Below are 24,023 nucleotides of genomic sequence, written 5' to 3' on the forward strand. Positions count from 1 at the left end.
GGGGCCACCCTCTCCGCCGTCACCCCCCCCCCAACCCCCAGAGCAGGGGTGGAGAAGCGGAGGATCGATCCAAATATCGATATTATCTATACCGGATTTGTATCGGTATTGTGTCGTTGCAAGTCTTTTCTGTGCTATTCAGTATTATTAATTTTACTTCCTTATTTCTAAAATGACAAATACTTCAATTTGCTGATATAGTTCATAGTTCATTCAAACAGCTAAAATACTACATAAGGCTAAAAAAAATAACCATAACAATATCTTACTTATTGTGTGGAAATATGGGCTAATAACTATAAAAGCAATCTTCACTCGCTTAAATGTACTGCAAAAAAAAGGCCAGTAAGGATAATTCATAATGCCCATTATGGCATTGGATGCTCATATCACCTCCTACTTCGGTACGTGACAAAAATAAAATAAAAAATAAAAACAAAAAAAATGAAAAATTTTACTTCGGTACATGAAAAAAGAAAAAAAAATACTTAATAGTCTAAAAAAAGAAAACTTAAATATGAGTCTAAAAAATAATAAAAATACTGAAAAGTTAAAATGACAAAAGTCTAAAAAAAGATACAAAGAATTTAAAAAAATTAAAAATTTAGAAATAATTCAAAAATTAAAATGACTTAAAAGTCTTATAAATCATAAAAAAATATTGAAAAATAAAATGAATGAAATAAAAGTCTACAACAATTATATCAATAATTCAAAAATAATTCAAAAACAAAAATCACTTAAATAAATGGAAAAAAATACAAATAATTCAAAAGCAAAAATGACTTATATAAAAGTCTAAAAAAAACAATACAAATAATTCCAAAAATAAGAAAGACTTAAATAAAAGTCGAAAATAAAATAATACAAATAATTGTAAAATTAATTAAATACATAAATTAAATTCTACCAAAAAAAAAACAAACTAGGATGACTGAAATAAAAATAATAACTATTGGAAAATTTCCATCCTATAGTTTGAGACCATTTGTCAATTTGGTTTGGCTTCAATAAAAACAGAAAAAAATAAAAATGAAGGAATAAATACATACATTAAATAAAAGTCTACAACAAAAAAAATACTTAATAAGTCTAAAAAAGAAAACTTAAATATGAGTCTAAAAAATAATAAAAATACTGAAAAGTTAAAATGACAAAAGTCTAAAAAAAAGATACAAAGAATTAAAAAATCTATAAAAATTTAGAAATAATTCAAAAATTAAAATGACTTAAAAGTCTTATAAATCATTAAAAAAATCCAAAATAAAAATGAATGAAATAAAAGTCTACAACAATTATATCAATAATTAAAAAAATAATTCAAAAACAAATTCACTTAAATAATGGCAAAAAAATACAAATAATTCAAAAGCAAAAATGACTTAAATAAAAGTTAAAAAAAATAATACAAATAATTCCAAAATAAGAAAGACTTAAATAAACGTCTTAAATAAAATAATACAAATAATTGTAAAATACAATTCTACAAAAAAAACTAGGATGACTTAAATAAAAATAGTAACGATTGGAAAATTTCTATCCTATAGTTTGAGACCATTTATCAATTTGGTTTGACTTCATTAAAAACAGAAAAAATAAAAATGAAGGAATAAATACATACATAGATAAAATATTACTTTTAAAAAAAAGCAGTTGATGTTTGCTAAATACAAGGATGAAGAGTCTTGAACCAGTCATGATGTGCTATATATATCACTATATTGACACTTACTATGGTACCCATTATGGCATTGGATGCTCATATCACAGAGTACTTCGGAACATGACAAAAAATTAAAAAAAAAATTATGAAAGCAGGAAGTGAACAAATGTAACAGTTACTGATTGTAAAAAGTACCAAATGGAGGGGTAAGATTTAATAAGCTTTGCTTCTTCCTACTCCTTTTGGACATGTGGAACTGTGAACTGATTATGTGATGCATTCAATTGTAATCTGATGCATGTTCAAATGAAATAAAACCATTACCAAAAAAAAAAAACATTGAAGCTGTACTACATGTACATGTACTACATCACATGTTCACAAATATCTGAGTCTTGTTGAATCCAATCGAAACGAGTATACATCTATTTACATTCAGGCATTATGTAAGGTCCTTTTCCCGGGTTATAAAAAGGAAATGAGCTATCAATAGGAGTATTATTTCATTACAAAGGATGAGAAATCTCAAACCCAATTTCTGGACATTCAGAGGCTCTCTCTAACTCAATTATGTCATTTCAATTAAAAATGACGAAGAGCGAAGCTAATTGAATACAAAAAAAAATGGACTTACATATGGACACTGAACCATTCTGTTTCAGTTGCTAAGTGTCATTATTTTTATTTTATTTGCCATGCAGCTGTTCAAATAAATCAATAAAAGAAAGAGATAGTAAGACAATCAATATTTAATTAAAACCGTGCCTCACTTAAAAAAAAAAAAAAAAACAGCAAAAGACTACAATGGTGTGAGAGAGTTAGCCTCCCCCTTTCCTGATTTATTTTTTGTCATTTTAGCCACTTTCAGATCATCACAAAAAATCAAATATTAGTCACTGACAACATAACTGAACACAAAATGCATTTTTTTTAAATTAAACTTTATCATTAATGGACAAAAAAAAATCATTTGGGACTCCAGCAAACCACAGTGAGAGCCATTATCCACAAATGGAACAACAGAGAGCTAGCGACCTAAACGGTAGCCTTTCAAGTTATTTTCTTTCAACTTAAATAGCCAAAAAATTACCACTTCCACACGGATAGGGAGGATAACTATTAACAGTTATTTAACCTTTAACATGAACATTAATCAAACGTAATATTTTTTTCTGGGTACATGATACCATACAGCATCCATATCAAACTTGCGCGGGCCGCACTAACATTAAACTTTCATATCAAGGCGGGGGCCTCAAACTAGTGTCCTGATTTGGCCCGCGGGCCGCGTGTTTGAGACCCCTGATTTACAACATATTGCGCAACTGCAGGGTCTTGAGACACATGCTAACTCGCAAACTAGAGAGCTAGCGACCTAAACGGTAGCCTTCCAAGTTATTTCCTTTCAACTTAAATAGCCAAAAACTTACCACTTCCACACGGATAGGGAGGATAACTATTAACAGTTATTTAACCTTTAACATGAACATTAATCAAACGTAATAATTTTTTCTGGGTACATGATACCATACAGCATCCATATCAAACTTGCGCGGGCCGCAATAACATTAAGGCGGGGGCCTCAAAGTAGTGTCCTGCCGGCCACATCTGGCCCGCGGGCCGCGTGTTTGAGACCGCTGCCCTAGAAGCATAAAAATAACACCACTTTTCAGGAAAAGACAGTAAATATGATGGTGTTTGTAGATATAACATCACATGGAAAAAACAAAAAAAAAAGAGAAAAAATTAAGTAAAAACGTCCAGTGTAATTAGAAAAGGTTGGGGTGTTAATATTAATCAATAACAATAACACAAAGCTTTTTCTTTAAATATGTATATCCATATTGTTTAGGTTACGTTCAAACTGACCTGCAAATGACACTGCTGTATTCTTGCACAATAGCACCACTACGTGGTGAAACTCGGCATTGCAGCTCTCTCATCCATTTTATACGTTTGATTCAATTATGACGGCAAAAATGAGCGCTTAGTTGAAGTCATGTTTATTAAATTTATTCAGACATGGCTTTAAGCATTCTCATGCACATAATCAAAACAAAAAAAAAAGATAAAAATATATTGTTGCAATGACAGTTATAAATAAGCACCATAACACACACATACACACCATTATGTACACAATCTTGTGTGTAAAGCTATCAGACTTAAAGGCTTTTCTAGTGTGTAAATTAGTATTTACAGTAGAAGTTTTTGAATATGTTGGCAAGTGGGGGGGGGGGTACATTATTATATACATATTCAACCGTCCACAAAAAAAAACATGACATTCAGAGTGACAAAATGAAACAAAGCCTGAGAAACTTGATTTCCGCACAAACTTTGGTTGTCAAGTTTAGTTCTGCTGCCAAAGACGATATAAAAGAACCGAGGCTTTTATTTTGTTAAAACAAAAAAATATGTGCTTTTTAGAGTAAAGTACAAATGTAGAAATATATATATGTACAGAAAAAAAACAAGTTGTTTTTCCCTAAGGCAGAAGTGCTTTATCGTGAGTAAACGCTAAGCAGGTTATGGCATCGCACGTAAGCAACGTGACAGATTGCGTTACAAAAACCTTAACTTCCTGTATGTATGTGTCAAGAAGGGGCCTTTAGAATTGAACGGTAAATGACAGTGATACTGTGTTCCAAAATCGCACACTTAGCTTAGCATTTTGAGTGTATTTTGAGTTTGCAATTAAAAAGAACAGAAGAAGAAGAAGCGTTAAATGAGCAATAACAATAATATATTTACGATAGTTAGCATCGCAATTTCAAAAATGTGCACCCTCGGGAGTCGAGTACACTGTGCACTTTAATTAAAGTGTGTGCAGAAGTGCGCAAATTGGAACGCAGCCCGTTTCTGTGACTAAATATTCACAAGTAGCACCTTAAATTAAATCATTCTGAAGTCTGCGAGATGTAAGTGTATTCCAAATAAATACATTTAAAAATTGTAAAAAAAAAAATGCTCGTGCTAAACATATTTACCCCAGGTATCAAACCGTATTGTTGCACATTATTATTATTATTTTTTTTTTTTGCCGATTCCCAACTATCATGCATCAGAACAGGCTTGTAGTGAAGCGGTTTCTCTGTTTTCGACCCTCCCGTGTACTCGATACTAAACATTTTAACATACTGTGTTATGAGAATTATGTAACATCAGTTTAGATTAGAAAAAAACCCTAAAATGCAGATTTTTGATAAGCTAAAACCTACAAAATGTGTCAGAATTATTAAGCATGTTTACAAATCCAATCCAATAAACAGCAGGGGTGTCCAGCCTTTTTCCAACCGGGGCCACTTTCATACTTTGAAAAAATTTGGGCAAAGAACTTCTCTTTGGGAGTGACCGGGATGGATAGGATCAGGAAGGAGTACATCAGAGGGACATTAAATGTTGGAGGCCTTGAAGATAAAGTGAGGGGAAGTAAAGTAAAGGGGAAAAAATTGAGAAGATTAAGGGAATAAAAAAATATTAATGGAATAAAGTCATTTCCTCACGAGGGTCGCAGGGGTGCTGGAGCCTATCCCAGCTGTCTTCGGGCGAGAGGCGGGGTACACCTTGGACTGGTGGCCAGCCAATCACAGGGCACATATAGACAAACAACCATTCACACTCACATTCATACCTATGGACAATTTGGAGTTGCTAATTAACCTAGCATGTTTTTGGAATGTGGGAGGAAACCGGAGTACCCGGAAAAAACCCACGCATGCACGGGCAGAACATATAAACTCCACACAGAGATGCCCGAGGGTGGAATCGAACTTGGGCCTCCTAGCTGTGAAGCCTGTGTGCTAATCACCCGTCCACTTTGCAGCCCTGGTTCAGTATATTTTTCATCAAAATAGTAGTCATGCCAAAATGTTGTGTTGCTGCTGGATGTTCATAGTGTCCCAGTGATACTGTCGTGGGGGTGCTGGAGCCTATCCCAGCTGTCTTCGGGCGAGAGGCGGGGTACACCCTGGACTGGTGGCCAGCCAATCACAGGGCACATATAGACAAACAACCATTCACACTCACATTCATACCTATGGACAATTTGGAGTCGCTAATTAACCTAGCATGTTTTTGGAATGTGGGAGGAAACCGGAGTACCCGGAAAAAACCCACGCATGCACGGGGGAGAACATGCAAACTCCACACAGAGATGGCCGAGGGTGGGGAAAGATAAAATAAGAAGCCAAAAGGTTACCACTTCCACACAAAATAGGAGGAGAACTGGCCGAGGATGGAATTGAACTCGGGTCTCCTAGCTGTGAAGCCTGTGTGCTAACCACCCATCCACTGTGCAGCCCTGGTTCAGTATATTTTTCATCAAAATAGTAGTCATGCCAAAATGTTGTGTTGCTGCTGGATGTTCACTTTATCCGAGTGATACTGCTGTGGTTGTGCTGGAGCTTAAATTTAAATTATTATTTATTATATAATAATTGCTTTTTAAATGATGTGGCTTTTTGCATTCTTTCATTTTTCTTTATGTATCCCTCGGTGGAAAAAGTTTGGACACCCCTGGTATGGTAAATAAGAAGTCGGGAGCTCATTGGGTGTTCAGTAATTCAAAATACACGGTTGACTATACACAATATATTCTAATGGATATCCTCTCCATTTTCCCACGTGTTCAATTCCCAAAGTGGGGTAACGTATTACATCACAAATAACTTAATAATAGTCACACAGTGTACTCACATTGAGTGAGTAGACATGATAATGTGACATGTGACAGTGTTGAGTGTACTGTGGGATATTCAATATTTTTAATATTTAAAAATATAATAATAATAATAATATTAATTAATAATATTAATATTAATAATAATATTTAATTAAATTTTTTAGTTTTTCAATGTTGTGTGACTCATTTAGTTTATGGATTTATTCATAATTGAAAGCGGCTAACAGGTCCGACAGGTCAAAAAGAGTAGTTTTCTAACCTGGGTCTAAGCCTTGCAGACGTACATGTCGTAGGATGCGGTGTACTTTAAGGCCAGCAAGTGGGCGTGGCCCCGGTCTCAGCACCTTTGGTCCAAGTAGGCCGACAGCAGCGGTGTTGGAGGCAGGAAGTCTTCTTGTTTGTTCACCACTTCAGTTTGACGTAAACCGTTCAAGTCTTTGCCTGAGGGTAAAAAATAAAAATTAAAAAAAAAAAAAGTGACAGTTTCTATTTTTTTTATACAACTTTGATTACGACGATTATGAGAATTGATGACGACGTCTGAAGACTCGCTACCTCGCTGTACCACATGACGGATTCCGGTAAAGTTGGAATAAGTAATAAGTAAGCCAAATCCAACACTATTAAGAGATGGTATGTTTGCATTTCGGCTGCACGGTGGTTGAGTGGTTAGCGTGTAGACCTCACAGCTAGGAGACCCGAGTTCAATTCCATTCTCAGCCATCTCTGTGTGGAGTTTGCACGTATTCTGAAATAGATTTGTAATTTTTTGAAAATTAGGTTGGGGAAAAAAGTTCTAATATTATGTGAATAAAATCATAATATTACTAAAAGAAAATTTTGAAGAAAGTTGAAATATTTGGAAAATTAAAAATGTGGGGTTTTCTCCGGGTACTCCGGTTTCCTCCCACATTCCAAAAACATGCTAGGTTAATTAGCGACTCCAAATTGTCCATAGGTATGAATGTGAGTGTGAATGGTTGTTTGTCTATATGTGCCCTGTGATTGGCTGGCCACCAGTCCAGGGTGTACCCCGCCTCTCTCGCCTGAAGTCAGCTGGGATAGGCTCCAGCATACCCCCACAATCCTAGTGAGGATAAGCGGCATAGAAACTTACAAGAAGAAAGTTGAAATAGTTAACAGAACTGGAAAATCAGCTGTAATTTTGCAAGAATAAAGTCAAAATATTGAGAAAAAAAATTGGCAATTTGACGAGAATAAACTTGTAATATTATGAAAAAAATTGTGTAATTTTAGAAGCAATGACTGGAAATATTAAAGAATATTCTTCAAAGTTGAAAAAGTTGTAAAATTATGAAATAGATTTGTAATTTTTTGAAAATTAGGTTGGGGAAAAAGTTCTAATATTATGTGAATAAAATCATAATATTACTAAAAGAAAATTTTGAAGAAAGTTGAAATATTTGGAAAATTAAAAATGTGGGGTTTTCTCCGGGTACTCCGGTTTCCTCCCACATTCCAAAAACATGCTAGGTTAATTAGCGACTCCAAATTGTCCATAGGTATGAATGTGAGTGTGAATGGTTGTTTGTCTATATGTGCCCTGTGATTGGCTGGACACCAGTCCAGGGTGTACCCCGCCTCTCTCTCGCCCGAAGACAGCTGGGATACACACATCATCCTTCCTCCGTGTTGTGACACATTTGGAAATAAGAAAATATGAAAATACGATACACTCACTTGAAGAGACAAGGTCCATATACTGGCAGACGGCATGGAGCAGCAGCCTTTCAAAGCTGAAAAACAACATAATGAATCACTTATACAAGCCAATAGCAGCCATTCAACATACTGTTGTACATGTCCAACTAATGTTGTTGTTGTGGTAGTAATCAAATATTATTAATATTTGTCATTTGTCAATATTCATTCATTCATTTATTTTCTACAGCGGGGGTGCTGGAGCCTATCCCAGCTGTCTTCAGGCAAGAGAGGCGGGGTACACCCTGGACTGGTGGCCAGCCAATCACAGGGCACATATAGACAAACAACCATTCACACTCACATTCATACCTATGGACAATTTGGAGTCGCTAATTAACCTAGCATGTTTTTTTTGGAATGTGGGAGGAAACCGGAGTACCCGGAGAAAACCCACGCATGCACGGGGAGAACATGCAAACTCCACACAGAGATGGCCGAGGGTGGGGAAAGACAAAATAAGAAGCCAAAAAGTTACCACTTCCACACAAAATAGGAGGAGAACTCATTCATTCATTCATCCATTTTCTACCGCTTATCCTCACGAGGGTCGCGGGGGTGCTGGAGCCTATCCCAGCTGTCTCCAGGCAAGAAAGGCGGGGTACACCCTGGACTGGTGGCCAGCCAATCACAGGGCACATATAGACAAACAACCATTCACACTCACATTCATACCTATGGACAATTTGGAGTCGCTAATAAACCTAGCATGTTTTTTTTTGGAATGTGGGAGGAAACCGGAGTACCCGGAGAAAACTCAAGCATGCACGGGAAGAACATGCAAACTCCACACACAGAGATGGCCGAGGGTGGGGAAAGACAAAATAAGAAGCCAAAAAGTTACCACTTCCACACAAAATAGGAGGGGAACTCATTCATTCATTCATCCATTTTCTACCGCTTTTCCTCACAAGGGTCGCGGGGGTTGCTGGAGTCTATCCCAGCTGCCTTCAGGTGAGAAAGGCAGGGTACACCCTAGACTGGTGGCCAGCTAATCCCAGGACACATATAGACAAACAACCATTCACACTCACATTCATACCTATGGACAATTTGGAGTCGCTAATTAACCTAGCATGTTTTTGGAATGTGGGAGGAAACCGGAGTACCCGGAGAAAACCCACGCATGCACGGGGAGAACATGCAAACTCCACACAGAGATGGCCGAGGGTGGGGAAAAAGAAAATAAGAAGCCAAAAAGTTACCACTTCCACACAAAATAGGAGGAGAACTCATAGCAAGCAAAGCCGCTGGTATCTGAAGGGTTAAATACCAAAACCTTCAATAACGAGTGCACACCTGCTGGAGAGGTTGGTTGTGTAAACTGAGTGAGGCTGAGCGATGAAGAAGCTCAGAAGGTTTTCTTCCAGCACTGCCAGAGTTCCCTGGAAGGAGAATCATAAAGCAGCTACGTGAGACAGGCGATGGTTTTCAGGTTCACAAATCCACATTGGTCACCACCTTATCCTGCAGTGTTAACATGGCCTTAGAGGGTTTAGGGCCGAACTTTGGTAATGGTAATGGTTTTATTTCATTTGAACATGCATCAGATTACAATTGAATGCATCCCATAATCAGTTCCCAGTTCCACATGTCCAAAAGGAGTAGGAAGAAGCAAAGCTTATTAAATCCTACCCCTCCATCTGGTACTTTTACCATCAGTAACTGTTACATTTGTTCACTTCCTGCTTTCCTAATCTAGTTTAAGTTTTTTATTTTTTTATTTTATTTTTTAATTTGTTAATTGTAAAAAAAAATAAATTTTAAAAATTTAAAATTATATTAAATAAAAATAAATATTTTTTTAATTTTGACAATTGACAATTTTTACAATGTTATAATTTTACAATTTTAATTTTTTAAAATTTGAGTACTTTTACAATCAGTAACTGTTACATTTGTTCTCTTCCTGCTTTCCTAATCTAGTTTAAGTTTTTTTTTTTTTTTTTAATTTTTTAATTGTAAAAATTAAAAAAATTAAAAAATTAAAAATTAAAAAAATAAAAAAAACTTAAACATTTAATTTAAAAATATTTATTTTTTATTTAATTTAATTTAAAAATTAAAAAAATTACAATTAAAAAATAAAAAATAAAAATAAAAAAACAAACTGGATTAGGAAAGCAGGAAGTGAACAAATGTAACGGTTACTGATTGTAAAAGTACCAGATGGAGGGGTAGGATTTAATAAGCTTTGCTTCTTCCTACTCCTTTTGGACATGTGGAACTGGGAACTGATTATGTGATGCATTCAGTTGTAATCTGATTTGTTTCTTGAATTGGCTCATCATTTATCATATTTCTCCTCTCTTGTAGAGAAGTATTAGATGACATTTTAGCTAATTGCTTATTTTTAGCCTTATGCATTATTTTAGCTGTTTGAAGATGAGCTATATCAGCATGATGAAGTATTTGTCATTTTAGAAATAAGGAGTTAGTATGTTCTCTGTAGGCGGCATTATGAATTATCCTTACTGGCCTTTTTTTGTAGTACATTTAAGCGAGTGAAGATTGCTTTTATAGTTATTAGCCCATATTTCCACACAATAAGTAAGATATGGTAGAACCAGAGAGCAATAAAGAGTGTGGAGTGATGTCTGATTGAGAACTAATTTTTGCTTTGTTCAATATTGAAATATTTCTGGCCACCTTATGTTGTATATTTGTAATATGAGGTTTCCAGCTCATATTTTCATCTATTGTGATCCCCAGAAATTTATTTTCGTTCACCCTTTCAATGTCTACACCGTCTATTTGTATTTGCTGGTGCGTGTCCTTTCTGCTGTTAGCAAACAGCATGATTTTAGTTTTATTTAAGTTCAAGGACAATCTATTATTATCAAATATGTTTTTAGTGTGACCATAACTTTGAGTATGAAGTTTTTCCAAAGAGTACGAGGAGATGCTCACCACTGGGATTTGTTTTCGTCTCAGTGTTGTCCGCAGTCTCCGGTCGATCCTCTGGAAACATTCCTGAGCGGTAAAGGCAGGATTTACTGTGGAAAGACAATCAAATGATTTAACATCCGTTGAAGTCATCAGCACAAACCACAATCTTTGCTATTCAGTCATTTATCCTGCCACAAATACATTTGGACCGCCACAGAATGGAGTTGGTGCCACCTGTTTTTCCTTGCTCGTGTTAAGAAACTATTAAGTGATGGTATGTTTGTATTTCGGCTGCACGGTGGTCAAGTGGTTAGCGCGTAGACCTCACAGCTAGGAGACCCGTGTTCAATTCCATGGAGTTTGTGGAGTTTGCATGTTCTCCCCGTGCATGCGTGGGTTTTCGCCGGGTACTCCGGTGTCCTCCCACATTCCAAAAACATGCTAGGTTAATTAGCGACTCCAAATTGTCCATAGGTATGAATGTGAGTGTGAATGGTTGTTTGTCTATATGTGCCCTGTGATTGGCTGGCCACCAGTCCAGGGTGTACATCGCCTCTCTCCCGAAGACAGCTGGGATAGGCTCCAGCACCCCCACGACAGTATCATTGGGATACTGTGAACATCCAGCAGCAACACAACATTTTGGCATGACTACTATTTTGATGAAAAATATACTGAACCAGGGCTGCACAGTGGCCGGGTGGTTAGCACACAGGCTTCACAGCTAGGAGACCTGAGTTCAATTCCATCAACAGCCATCTCTGTGTGGAGTTTGCATGTTCTCCCCGTGCATGCGTGGGTTTTCTCCGGGTACTCCGGTTTCCTCCCACATTCCAAAAACATGCTAGGTTAATTAGCGACTCCAAATTGTCCATAGGTATGAATGTGAGTGTGAATGGTTGTTTGTCTATATGTGCCGTGTGATTGGCTAGCCACCAGTCCAGGGTGTACCCCGCCTCTCACTCGAAGACAGCTGGGATAGGCTCCAGCACTCCCGCAACCCTCGTGAGGAAAAGCAGTAGAAAATGAATGAATGAATAACTAACAAGAAAATATTATGAAGACATTACCATTCCTCTGGTCTTTAAGGAGATGACTAGCGTGTTTCTTTCTGGCCACTTCCCTCTCGAGCAGAGACAAAAGCCTCTCCTGCTCTTCTCCGGAGTAATTCATGAAGTCGCTCCATGGCTGAACAGGAAGAGGAATACCAGTGGGTTTAAACAGCATTACATAATTTTATAGTGAAATAGTCTGCAGTAATATTAACCTTCCTCTTGTGTTAGCTTTCTGGTAGCATCTCTTATGTTTTGACCCATGTATTAAATTAGCTATAAAGTACACTAAAAACAATAACCATCAAATTAGCTTCTCATGTCTTGGTTACCTTCTTAGGCTTCCTCATCCATGAAAATGTTGCTTTTAATACTTTTGGCCTTTTTTTGTCACTATACCCCTCCATTTTAATTTACAAAAATGGTCAAATGAACCTCAAAAGAATATTATGAAATTAATAAATTGAAGGTTCTTTTGTTACCTGGCTATTACTGAGGGATATAGAACATATCTCTTAAATCAATGAGTTAGATTTATGTTCTCATTTTAGTATGAATCACTAAAGAAACATCTATGGTGTTGGGGTCAATTTTGACCCATATATATTCATGTCAAGAAAAGGTAGAAAAACTTATTGTTTTCACCAACACAACTTTAGTATAAAGTGGAATCAAAAAGCAGAACAGGTCCACATCTTGGTTCACTCTACTTCTTGACATTCTTTACATGATCCAAATTGTTCTCTACGTGATCCAAATTGTTCTCTACGCGATCCAAATGGTTCTCTACGTGATCCAAATGGTTCTTTACGTGATCCAAATGGTTCTTTACGTGATCCAAATGGTTCTTTACGTGATCCAGATTGTTCTTTACGTGATCCAGATTGTTTTTTACATGATCCAAATTGTTCTCTACGTGATCCAAATTGTTCTCTACGCGATCCAAATGGTTCTCTACGCGATCCAAATGGTTCTTTACGTGATCCAAATGGTTCTTTACGTGATCCAGATTGTTCTTTACGTGATCCAGATCGTTCTTTACGTGATCCAGATCGTTCTTTACGTGATCCAGATCGTTCTTTACGTGATCCAGATCGTTCTTTACGTGATCCAGATCGTTCTTTACGTGATCCGAATCGTTCTTTACGTGAACCGAATCGTTCTTTACGTGAACCGAATCGTTCTCTACGTGAACCGAATCGTTCTCTACGTGAACCGAATCGTTCTTTACGTGAACCGAATCGTTCTTTACGTGAACCGAATCGTTCTTTACGTGAACCGAATCGTTCTTTACGTGAACTGAATCGTTCTTTACGTGAACGAATCGTTCTTTACATGAACGAATCGTTCTTTACATGAACCGAATCGTTCTTTACGTGAACCGAATCGTTCTTTACGTGAACCGAATCGTTCTTTACGTGATCCGAATCGTTCTTTACGTGATCCGAATCGTTCTTTACATGAACCGAATCGTTCTTTACATGAACCGAATCGTTCTTTACGTGATCAGAATCGTTCTTTACGTGAACCGAATCGTTCTTTACGTGAACCGAATCGTTCTCTACGTGAACCGAATCGTTCTCTACGTGAACCGAATCGTTCTTTACGTGAACCGAATCGTTCTTTACGTGAACCGAATCGTTCTTTACGTGAACCGAATCGTTCTTTACGTGAACCGAATCGTTCTTTACGTGATCCGAATCGTTCTTTACGTGATCCGAATCGTTCTTTACGTGATCCGAATCGTTCTTTACATGAACCGAATCGTTCTTTACATGAACGAATCGTTCTTTACGTGAACGAATCGTTCTTTACGTGAACCGAATCGTTCTTTACGTGAACCGAATCGTTCTTTACGTGAACCGAATCGTTCTTTACGTGAACCGAATCGTTCTTTACGTGAACCGAATCGTTCTTTACGTGAACCGAATCGTTCTTTACGTGAACCGAATCGTTCTTTACGTGAACGAATCGTTCTTTACATGAACGAATCGTTCTTTACATGAACCGAATCGTTCTTTACGTGAACCGAATCGTTCTTTACGTGAACCGAATCGTTCTTTACGTGATCCGAATCGTTCTTTACGTGATCCGAATCGTTCTTTACATGAACCGAATCGTTCTTTACATGAACCGAATCGTTCTTTACGTGATCAGAATCGTTCTTTACGTGAACCGAATCGTTCTTTACGTGAACCGAATCGTTCTCTACGTGAACCGAATCGTTCTCTACGTGAACCGAATCGTTCTTTACGTGAACCGAATCGTTCTTTACGTGAACCGAATCGTTCTTTACGTGAACCGAATCGTTCTTTACGTGATCCGAATCGTTCTTTACGTGATCCGAATCGTTCTTTACGTGATCCGAATCGTTCTTTACATGAACCGAATCGTTCTTTACATGAACGAATCGTTCTTTACATGAACGAATCGTTCTTTACGTGAACCGAATCGTTCTTTACGTGAACCGAATCGTTCTTTACGTGAACCGAATCGTTCTTTACGTGAACCGAATCGTTCTTTACGTGAACCGAATCGTTCTTTACGTGAACCGAATCGTTCTTTACGTGAACCGAATCGTTCTTTACGTGATCCGAATCGTTCTTTACGTGATCCGAATCGTTCTTTACGTGATCCGAATCGTTCTTTACGTGAACCGAATCGTTCTTTACGTGAACCGAATCGTTCTTTACGTGAACCGAATCGTTCTTTACGTGAACCGAATCGTTCTTTACGTGAACCGATTCGTTCTTTACGTGAACCGATTCGTTCTTTACGTGAACCGAATCGTTCTTTACGTGAACCGAATCGTTCTTTACGTGAACCGAATCGTTCTTTACGTGAACGAATCGTTCTTTACGTGAACGAATCGTTCTTTACATGAACGAATCGTTCTTTACATGAACGAATCGTTCTTTACGTGAACCGAATCGTTCTTTACGTGAACCGAATCGTTCTTTACGTGAACCGAATCGTTCTTTACGTGAACCGAATCGTTCTCTACGTGAACCGAATCGTTCTCTACGTGAACCGAATCATTCTTTACGTGAACCGAATCATTCTTTACGTGAACCGAATCGTTCTTTACGTGAACCGAATCGTTCTTTACGTGAACCGAATCGTTCTTTACGTGATCCGAATCGTTCTTTACGTGATCCGAATCGTTCTTTACGTGATCCGAATCGTTCTTTACATGAACCGAATCGTTCTTTACATGAACCGAATCGTTCTTTACATGAACGAATCGTTCTTTACATGAACGAATCGTTCTTTACGTGAACCGAATCGTTCTTTACGTGAACCGAATCGTTCTTTACGTGAACCGAATCGTTCTTTACGTGATCCGAATCGTTCTTTACGTGATCCGAATCGTTCTTTACGTGAACCGAATCGTTCTTTACGTGAACCGAATCGTTCTTTACGTGAACCGAATCGTTCTTTACGTGAACCGAATCGTTCTTTACGTGAACCGATTCGTTCTTTACGTGAACCGAATCGTTCTTTATGTGAACCGAATCGTTCTTTACGTGAACCGAATCGTTCTTTACGTGAACGAATCGTTCTTTACATGAACGAATCGTTCTTTACATGAACGAATCGTTCTTTACATGAACGAATCGTTCTTTACGTGAACCGAATCGTTCTTTACGTGAACCGAATCGTTCTTTACGTGAACCGAATCGTTCTTTACGTGAACCGAATCGTTCTTTACATGATCCGAATCGTTCTTTACATGAACCGAATCGTTCTTTACATGAACCGAATCGTTCTTTACGTGAACCGAATCGTTCTTTACGTGAACCGATTCGTTCTTTACGTGAACCGAATCGTTCTTTACGTGAACTGAATCGTTCTTTACGTGATCCGAATCGTTCTTTACGTGATCCGAATCGTTCTTTACGTGATCCGAATCGTTCTTTACATGATCCAAATTGTTCTCTACGTGATCCAAATTGTTCTTTACATGATCCAAAACTCAAGGTAAATTGAGTTTGAGACCCCTGCATTAAAATGTAAAACGGGTCGGTGCAGACCCTAACACAAGAGGAGAGTTAAGCCATCCAACAAAATTCAACTAAATTATTCCTGCAGTGAAAAGACGCACCTCGATGTAGTTGTCATTGGTCCAGGCTTGGGTGAAGATGGATGGGATCGCTGGGCTACTGCAAACCTCCAGATCATCTTTGGAGCACTCGTCGTCCCTCTCAAGAAGATTAGCAAGATATCGTGCTGGTTTTGGTCATGTCATTCACAGAGAACAAGATGTTAGCGTTGCAGGTCATTGTTTCCAAACAGCATACCATGAATGACTTTCATTGGAATTGAATCATAACAACGGTGGAAGATCTTACTGTTCTCCTGTCGGCGCAGGCTCTTCTTGCCTTTGGCTCGAGGAGTGAGGTCAGAGTTGCGGATGGCTTGGTTGATGTAGAACTGCTTCTTCTTGGTGGGACACACTCGCTTGGCCGGAGAGTTGGGCAGGGAGGCGCATTTACGCTCCTCAATCAGGCTGCCGAGCACAATAAAAATAAAAGCACCTTGAATATATCGCGATACTTCGTTCCATGATACTGTATCCATATTAAAAAGTATGATATGGATATTTTTATGCATTTATCATAGACTGTATATGGTATTTATTCAAGTGAAGACACGGCAAAGGTTGATTTCTGATTTGAAACCTTCAATGGTTAGGTGGCAGCACTTTGTAATGGTAATGGTTTTATTTCATTTGAACATGCATCAGATTACAATTGAACGCATCACATAATCAGTTCCCAGTTCCACATGTCCAAAAGGAGTAGGAAGAAGCAAAGCTTATTAAATCCTACCCCTCCATCTGGTACTTTTACAATCAGTAACTGTTACATTTGTTCACTTCCTGCTTTCCTAATATAGTTTAGGTTTTTTTTTTTTTTTTAATTTGTTAATTGTAAAAAAAAAAAAAAATTTAAATTAAATTAAATAAAAAGAAATATTTTTTAATTTTGACCATTTTGACAATTGACAATTTTTACAATGTTATAATTTTACAATTTTTTATTTTTTTAATTTTTTAAAAGTACTTTTACAATCAGTAACTGTTACATTTGTTCACTTCCTGATTTCCTAATCTAGTTTAAGTTTTTTATTTTTATTAATTTATTTTATTATTTTTTATTTTTGTTTCATTTATTTTTATTATTTTTTGTCACGTACAGAAGTACATATTGATATTTATAGATTAAATATTTGTTAAACATTTGTTCACTTCCTGCCTTCCTAATATATTTTAAGTTTTTTTAAATTAATTTCTTTTATTATTATTTTATTTGTTTAATTTATTTTTATTATTTTTTAGTCACGTACAGAAGTACATGGTGATATTTATAGATTAAATATTTGTTAAACATTTGCTCACTTCCTCCCTTCCTAATATAATTTAAGTTTTTTTTAAATTAATTTTTTTTAATTATTTTTTATTCATTTTTTTAATCAATTTTTATTTTTTTATTATTTGTTGTCATGTACCTAAGCACAAAGTGATATATATATATATTTTTTTATTATTTTTTGTCATTGACTGAAGTACAAGGTGATATTTATAGATTAAATATTTGTTAAACATTTGTTAACTTCCTGCCTTCCTAATATAATTTAAGTTTTTTTAATTAATTTTTTTTAATTATTTTTATTCATTTTTTAAATCTATTTTTATTTTTTTTATCATTTGTTGTCACATACCAAAGTACAAGGTGATATTTATAGATTAAAAATTTCATAGATTTGATCATTATTCAAATCTTCAACAATTTTGTGGAAATTGTGGCAATTATAACAATTGCCAGGTAATAATAATAATAATAATAATAACAAATAATAAATTTAAGGTAAATTTTAAGTTTGTATATTGGAGTATGTCTTAGCGCACCTTGAAGAAAGCTTATTAAATCCTACCCCTGCGGGCTCTAATAATGCTTTTAATCTGAAAAAATAATTTGTCTACCCACCAACTATATGTGGTTTCTTATTTTTAATTATTTGCTGTTTTATTATTATTATTATATTTATTTATTACTGATTGATTTTTTTTCTTTCTTATTTTGTGTCGAATAAAAAGTAAGATATTTGAGAACAGTGGAATGTTTTATCAGAGCTTTTATTGTAGAAAATCGGAACCAAAGCAAAGTTTATTCATTTTTCTGTTTTTAATAAATGGTTTTTTTTTTTTTTTTGGAAAACCTGATGCGGCCCAGCCTCGCCCAGACCCTAGCTCCAGTGGCCCCCCAAGTAAATTGAGTTTGAGACCCCTGAACTAGAGCCTTTACATTAATGCTAATGCTCAGTTGTTTATTTATGTTGTAGTTTTCAATAATGCAGCACTGCACTGTACACTTGACAGCTGTTTCTAATTTCGGTGACTTTGTTTGCAAACATGGGAGTTTATTCAAATGAAAAAGACTAAATAACTAGGAAAAACTGAGAGACTGTCGACAAAGTTAATCTATAACTGTTGTATTGGATTTTTTTCCGATTGTGCGGGTGTACCTAATGTAGTGTCCAGTGAGAGTAGGTCACGTACTGTAGTGTTGAGCTGATGCAATGTTAACCTTTTGGCCTACATTTGACGGCTGAGAAATTATTAAATCAGGTTGTAAAAAAATAAATTAAGTTACAGTACAAAATAAACCATAATAATTGTGTGTTGTGTGTCACGCATAAACACGACAATCACAATGTTTTTTCCACCCACCCCCAAACAAAACCATGCAAGTGTACGGCAGTAAATATTACAAGGGCAAGTCAAGCGTTAAAGAAATGTGTCATTAAATGTCATTAAATGTAAAACGAGAGAAAATCTTGTCCCATTTAAATGGCACTGTACATTAGCAGCTAATAATAGCTAATAACACTTGTCATTTTCACTCACATATAATCCTGCTCTTCATTGTCTGTTGTCAAAACGACCATCTTATTGAGAAGGATCTTAGTCGTGGAGCGGAGGTTAGTAGAAACCTAAATAATTAAATATAACCGTACTTTGTGGTCAAAAAAAGGGTTTTATGTAATGTAACAGACGATTAGCTATAGCTAACCACTGCTTTCTGCTAGCTAGCTAGCTCGGACGGAAGCCAGACATCCAAAAATAAGATACTATGTCCCGCCCATGGCCACGCCCCCTCTTCAGAGATTTAAAGAAGGAAAGAGCTCTCACTCTGCCACCAAGACGGCAACCATGACAGCCCGCGATAGCAATCAAAACTTTATCGATGCACATTCCAAGTCAGGAAAGAATTAGTCAACACTTGAAGTCTGAGTTTAATAAGAATTTTTTTATTAAATACATTATGAAATTTGATTGACTGCAACGGTTTCAAATGAAAAAAAAAAACCCTTGAAGTTTGATGCAGTGAAGTTTTCAAGCTTCAAGAAATAGATATGTTCAGTTATCAATTTGTCCTTATTATTACCTTATTCTCATAAAATTACAACTTGTTTTTTCTTAAATTGTTTAACTTTTTTTATTACTATTATGAATTTATTATGGTAATTTTTTTTCAATTTTTCTTGTTAAATGATATTTTTAAAAATATAGGCTTAAGAAGGAAAGAGCTCTCACTCTGCCACCAAGACGGCAACCAATGACAGCCCGTGATAGCAATCAAAACGTTTTCGATGCATTCATGCCATTCAACCAAGCACAAGTATGATATTCAATATTTCCCATTCCCAGTCAGGAAAGAATTAGTCAACACTTGAAGTCTGAATTTTTTTTTTATTAAATACATTATGAAATTTGATTGACGGCAACGGTTCAAATGAAAAAAAAAAAACCCTTGAAGTTTAATGCAGTGAAGTTTTTATGTAACTTTAAAAACAAAAACCCTGAACCACAGTAAATGAGGAATAATACAATAAATTCAAGTAAAAGCACCAACATCAATAAAGGCATTCATATAAGGTAGAGGTGTCCTAACTTTTTCCCCTAAGGACCACATATCGAAAAATGAAATAAATATTTATTATTATTACCTTATTCTCATAAAATTACAACTTGTTTTTTTTCTAAAATTGCAACTTTTTTGTGACTATTTTGAATTTATTATGGTAAAAAAAAATGTCAATTTTTCTTGTTAAATGATATTTTAAAAATATAGGCTTAAGAAGGAAAGAGCTCTCATTCTGCCACCAAGACGGCAACCATGACAGCCCCAGAAAGAAATAGATATGTTCAGTTATCAATTTGTCTTTATTATTACCTTATTCTCATAAAATTACAACTTGTTTTTTCTTAAATTGCATTTTTTTTTACTATTTTGAATTTATTATGGTAAATTTTTTTTGTTAAATAATATTTTAAAAATATAGGCGTCACTTTGGACACCCGTGATATAGGACATATACAATACAAGCGACCAGCTAACTGACGACATGTGTACGAGTCAAACAATCATGCTTCAAGTGCAATTATGTAACAGCTTAAAGATAAAAACATTCAGTAGTCAATGTTTTTTTTTTTTTTCATTTCGCAAAACACATGTTTAACAAGTTTTTCATATATTAATATATATATTTTTTCCCTCCCCTCCAGCATGACATCACAGTGTATTCACCGAGTGATTTGGACAGTCAAGTCAACAAGAACGAATTTTTGGTTGGTAAACAATAGTTATACACACATTTTTAAAATACGTATGATAATAAATACAATAAATATGTAACAGTATACTGTTTTTGGAGCACACGTGTGCTGGAAGAGACAGCCATCTCAAGGAGAGCGGGCAACATAAGTGTTGTCGCCGCTGTTTTTAGAGGGATTCATAGTCAAAATAGGTGTATCCCAAATGATAGCATTGTACGGTAGCTGAAATTAACTTGTTTTCTTGTGTTATAAAGCACAGACAATGGAAAAAAATATGTTCATTCATTCATTCATTTTCTACCGCTTTTCCTCACGGGGGTCGCGGGGGGGTGTTGGAGCCTATCCCAGCTGTCTTCGGGTGAGAGAGGTGGAGTACACCCTGGACTGGTGGCCAGCCAATCACAGGGCACATATAGACAAACAACCATTCACACTCACATTCATACCTATGGACAATTTGGAGTCGCTAATTAACCTAGCATGTTTTTGGAATGTGGGAGGAAACCGGAGTACCCGGAGAAAACCCACGCATGCACGGGGAGAACATGCAAACTCCACACAGAGATGGCCGAGGGTGGGGAAAGACAAAATAAGAAGCCAAAAAGTTACCACTTCCACACAAAATAGGAGGAGAACTCATTCATTCATTCATCCATTTTCTACCGCTTATCCTCACAAGGGTCGCAGGGGGTGCTGGAGCCTATCCCAGCCGTCCTTTGTACAGCCCTGGTTCAGTATATTTTTCATCAAAATAGTAGTCATGCCAAAATGTTGTGTTGCTGCTGGATGTTCACAGTATCCGAGTGATACTGTCGTGGGGGTGCTGGAGCCTATCCCAGCTGTCTTCGAGCGAGAGGCGGGGTACACTCTGGACTGGTGGCCAGCCAATCACAGGGCACATATAGACAAACGACCATTCACACTCACATTCATACCTATGGACAATTTGGAGTTGACAATTAACCTAGCATGTTTTTGGAATGTGGGAGGAAACCGGGGAGAACATGCAAACTCCACACAGAGATAGCCGAGGGTGGAATTGAACCTTTGTCTCCTAGCTGTAAGGTCTGTGCGCTAACCACTCGACCACCGTGCCGCCACAATCACAATATCATAAGTATAAATTCAGTGTTTACGGCATTTTTCCTTTTTAAAGTGCAAAAAAATAGGTTGACATTGTAAGAGGTCTGACAACCAGGCCCTGAGGAATGCCGAACACGGTTGTATTTTAACTCTAAATAATAGTAGGAAGCCTGAAATCTTTCTATGCCGTGAAAAGAGAGGAAGACAGAGAAGCTGTAAAAAGGTTTGAAAAGGCACTGAAGTAAAATACTGGAAGCACCGAGTTTCAGTACTACAGAGGATGATATACTACTTAAAGTATACTACTTTAAAGTTTTGAGAATAACACAAATATTAATTTTCATAAGGTCTGCTGCTTCAGTTTTCAGAATGGCAATTTTTTTTCATGGCGCAGCTCACACAGTGGTAATTTGGTCCGGCGCACCACTGGTGCGCAGCCAATTTGGTAGACTGGACTGCGCTGAGATGGGCGTGGCGGCGCACCATGTGAGGTGTGCACATTTTCAATTTGGCGCAGTGATAATTTGGCAATTTTTTTTCATGGCGCAGCTCACACAGTGGTAATTTGGTCCAGCGCACCACTGGTGCGCAACCAATTTGGTAATTTGGTAGACTGGACTGTGCCGTTATGGGCGTGATGGCGCACCATGGGAGGTGTGCACATTTTCAATTTGGTGCAGTGATAATTTGGCAATTTTTTTTCATGGCGCAGCTCACACAGTGGTAATTTGGTCCGGCGCACCACTGATGCGCAACCAATTTGGTAATTTGGTAGACTGGACTGTGCCGTTATGGGCGTGATGGCGCACCATGGGAGGTGTGCACATTTTCAATTTGGCGCAGTGATAATTTGGCAATTTTTTTTCATGGCGCAGCTCACACAGTGGTAATTTGGTCTGGCGCACCACTGGTGCGCAACCAATTTGGTAATTTGGTAGACTGGACTGTGCCGTTATGGGCGTGATGGCGCACCATGGGAGGTGTGCACATTTTCAATTTGGCGCAGTGATAATTTGGCAATTTTTTTTCATGGCGCAGCTCACACAGTGGTAATTTGGTCCGGCGCACCACTGGTGCGCAGCCAATTTGTTAATTTGGTAGACTGGACTGCGCCGTTATGGGCGTGGAGGCGCACCAGAGGAGGTGTGCACATTTTCAGTTTGGTGCGCAACCAATTTAGTAATTTGGTAGACTGGACTGCGCCGAGATGGGCGTGGCGGCGCACCATGGGAGGTGTGCACATTTTCAGTTTGGCGTAGTGATAATTTGGCAATATTTTTTCGTGGCGCAGCTCACACAGTGGTAATTTGGTCCGGCGCACCACTGGTGCGCAACTAATTTGGTAGATTGGACTGTGCCGAGATGGGCGCGGTGGCGCACCATGGGAGGTGTGCACATTTTCAATTTGGCGCAGTGATAATTTCGTGACAAGACAGCGCACTAAATAAAGTTGGCCTGAAAGATCGCCAGCTCCAATGTGGTCTATTTTTGGCGCAGGCGAAGCGCAGCCTGCACCTGCACACACACGTCACCGAAAGGTTACACGCTGCTCACCCCAGTAAACCAACACTGTTATTCTCAAAACTGTGCTGTAACGTTGATTTATGCTCATAAGTGCTTCAGGAGCTTTCTGGGTTCTAAACCGCTTCAGTTCCAGATTGACTCCAGATTCCAACTGAACTGAAACCCAAACAGAACTCGTAAGCTGAATGCTGACTTTGTCACAGCGCTGTGTCCTCTGTGCTCGGGCCAACTATAAAAAGAGCAGAAGGATCTTTACGGCGAGGATTTGACACACTCACCGCTCCCTGAGTGCCGCCGTTCTCATCGTTACGACCGCTCGAGCGTCGACGGCGTTTACCTGTTTTTCTACCTTTCTTTTCTGCCTGAACTTTGAACTGCCTTTGCTGCAGGGGGATTAATGGCGAGGAATGGGTGCTTGGAGGGTTGATCTGAGTGTGCGGGGAGGCCAGGTTGGTTTCTACTTCCTCATCACTGATGATCCCGTCCATGAGCTGGTAGTCGTCAGTCTGCTCTTTTGCAAAGTTGACAAAGACCTAAACAATGGATAATAGGATTGGAATTAACATTTCAAGAATGAACATATTGCTGTCAACATTCATTCATTTTCTACCGCTTTTCCTCACAAGGGTCGTGGGCGTGCTGGAGCCTATCCCAGCTGACTTCAGGCGAGAGGCGCGGTACACCCTGGACTGGTGGCCAGCCAATCACAGGGCACATATAGACAAACAACCATTCACACTCACATTCATACCTATGGACAATTTGGAGTCGCTAATTAACCTA

At 37.4% G+C, this 24,023-nt stretch overlaps 2 protein-coding genes across 7 annotated transcripts in view; both read right to left on the reverse strand.

The window, feature by feature from the left end:
* Window positions 1-3,678: 3,678 nt before the first annotated feature.
* r3hdm4 (R3H domain containing 4) lies at window positions 3,679-19,129 on the reverse strand. Its single transcript, XM_058072408.1, has 8 exons — window positions 18,921-19,129; window positions 16,363-16,520; window positions 16,116-16,240; window positions 12,029-12,146; window positions 10,980-11,065; window positions 9,369-9,454; window positions 8,049-8,104; window positions 3,679-6,788 (listed from the first exon to the last, which is right to left on the reverse strand). The coding sequence occupies exons 1-8, from the start codon at window positions 18,959-18,961 to the stop codon at window positions 6,685-6,687; spliced, it is 774 nt and encodes a 257-aa protein (XP_057928391.1). The 5' UTR covers window positions 18,962-19,129; the 3' UTR covers window positions 3,679-6,684.
* A 617-nt stretch (window positions 19,130-19,746) lies between these two features.
* abca7 (ATP-binding cassette, sub-family A (ABC1), member 7) overlaps window positions 19,747-24,023 on the reverse strand; it is a 62,789-nt gene continuing 58,512 nt past the window's right edge. For 4 of the 6 annotated variants that reach the window (XM_058072403.1, XM_058072404.1, XM_058072401.1 and 1 more), the window contains one exon: window positions 19,747-23,773. In XM_058072403.1, the coding sequence (XP_057928386.1) occupies window positions 23,438-23,773 (336 nt within the window). In that variant the 3' untranslated portion in view covers window positions 19,747-23,437. The remainder of the gene's footprint in view (window positions 23,774-24,023) is intronic. The other 2 variants (XR_009129785.1, XM_058072405.1) reach the window with 1 other exon arrangement.

This window comes from Doryrhamphus excisus, chromosome 5 (assembly GCF_030265055.1).
Source record: "Doryrhamphus excisus isolate RoL2022-K1 chromosome 5, RoL_Dexc_1.0, whole genome shotgun sequence".
Classification (NCBI taxonomy): domain Eukaryota; kingdom Metazoa; phylum Chordata; class Actinopteri; order Syngnathiformes; family Syngnathidae; genus Doryrhamphus; species Doryrhamphus excisus.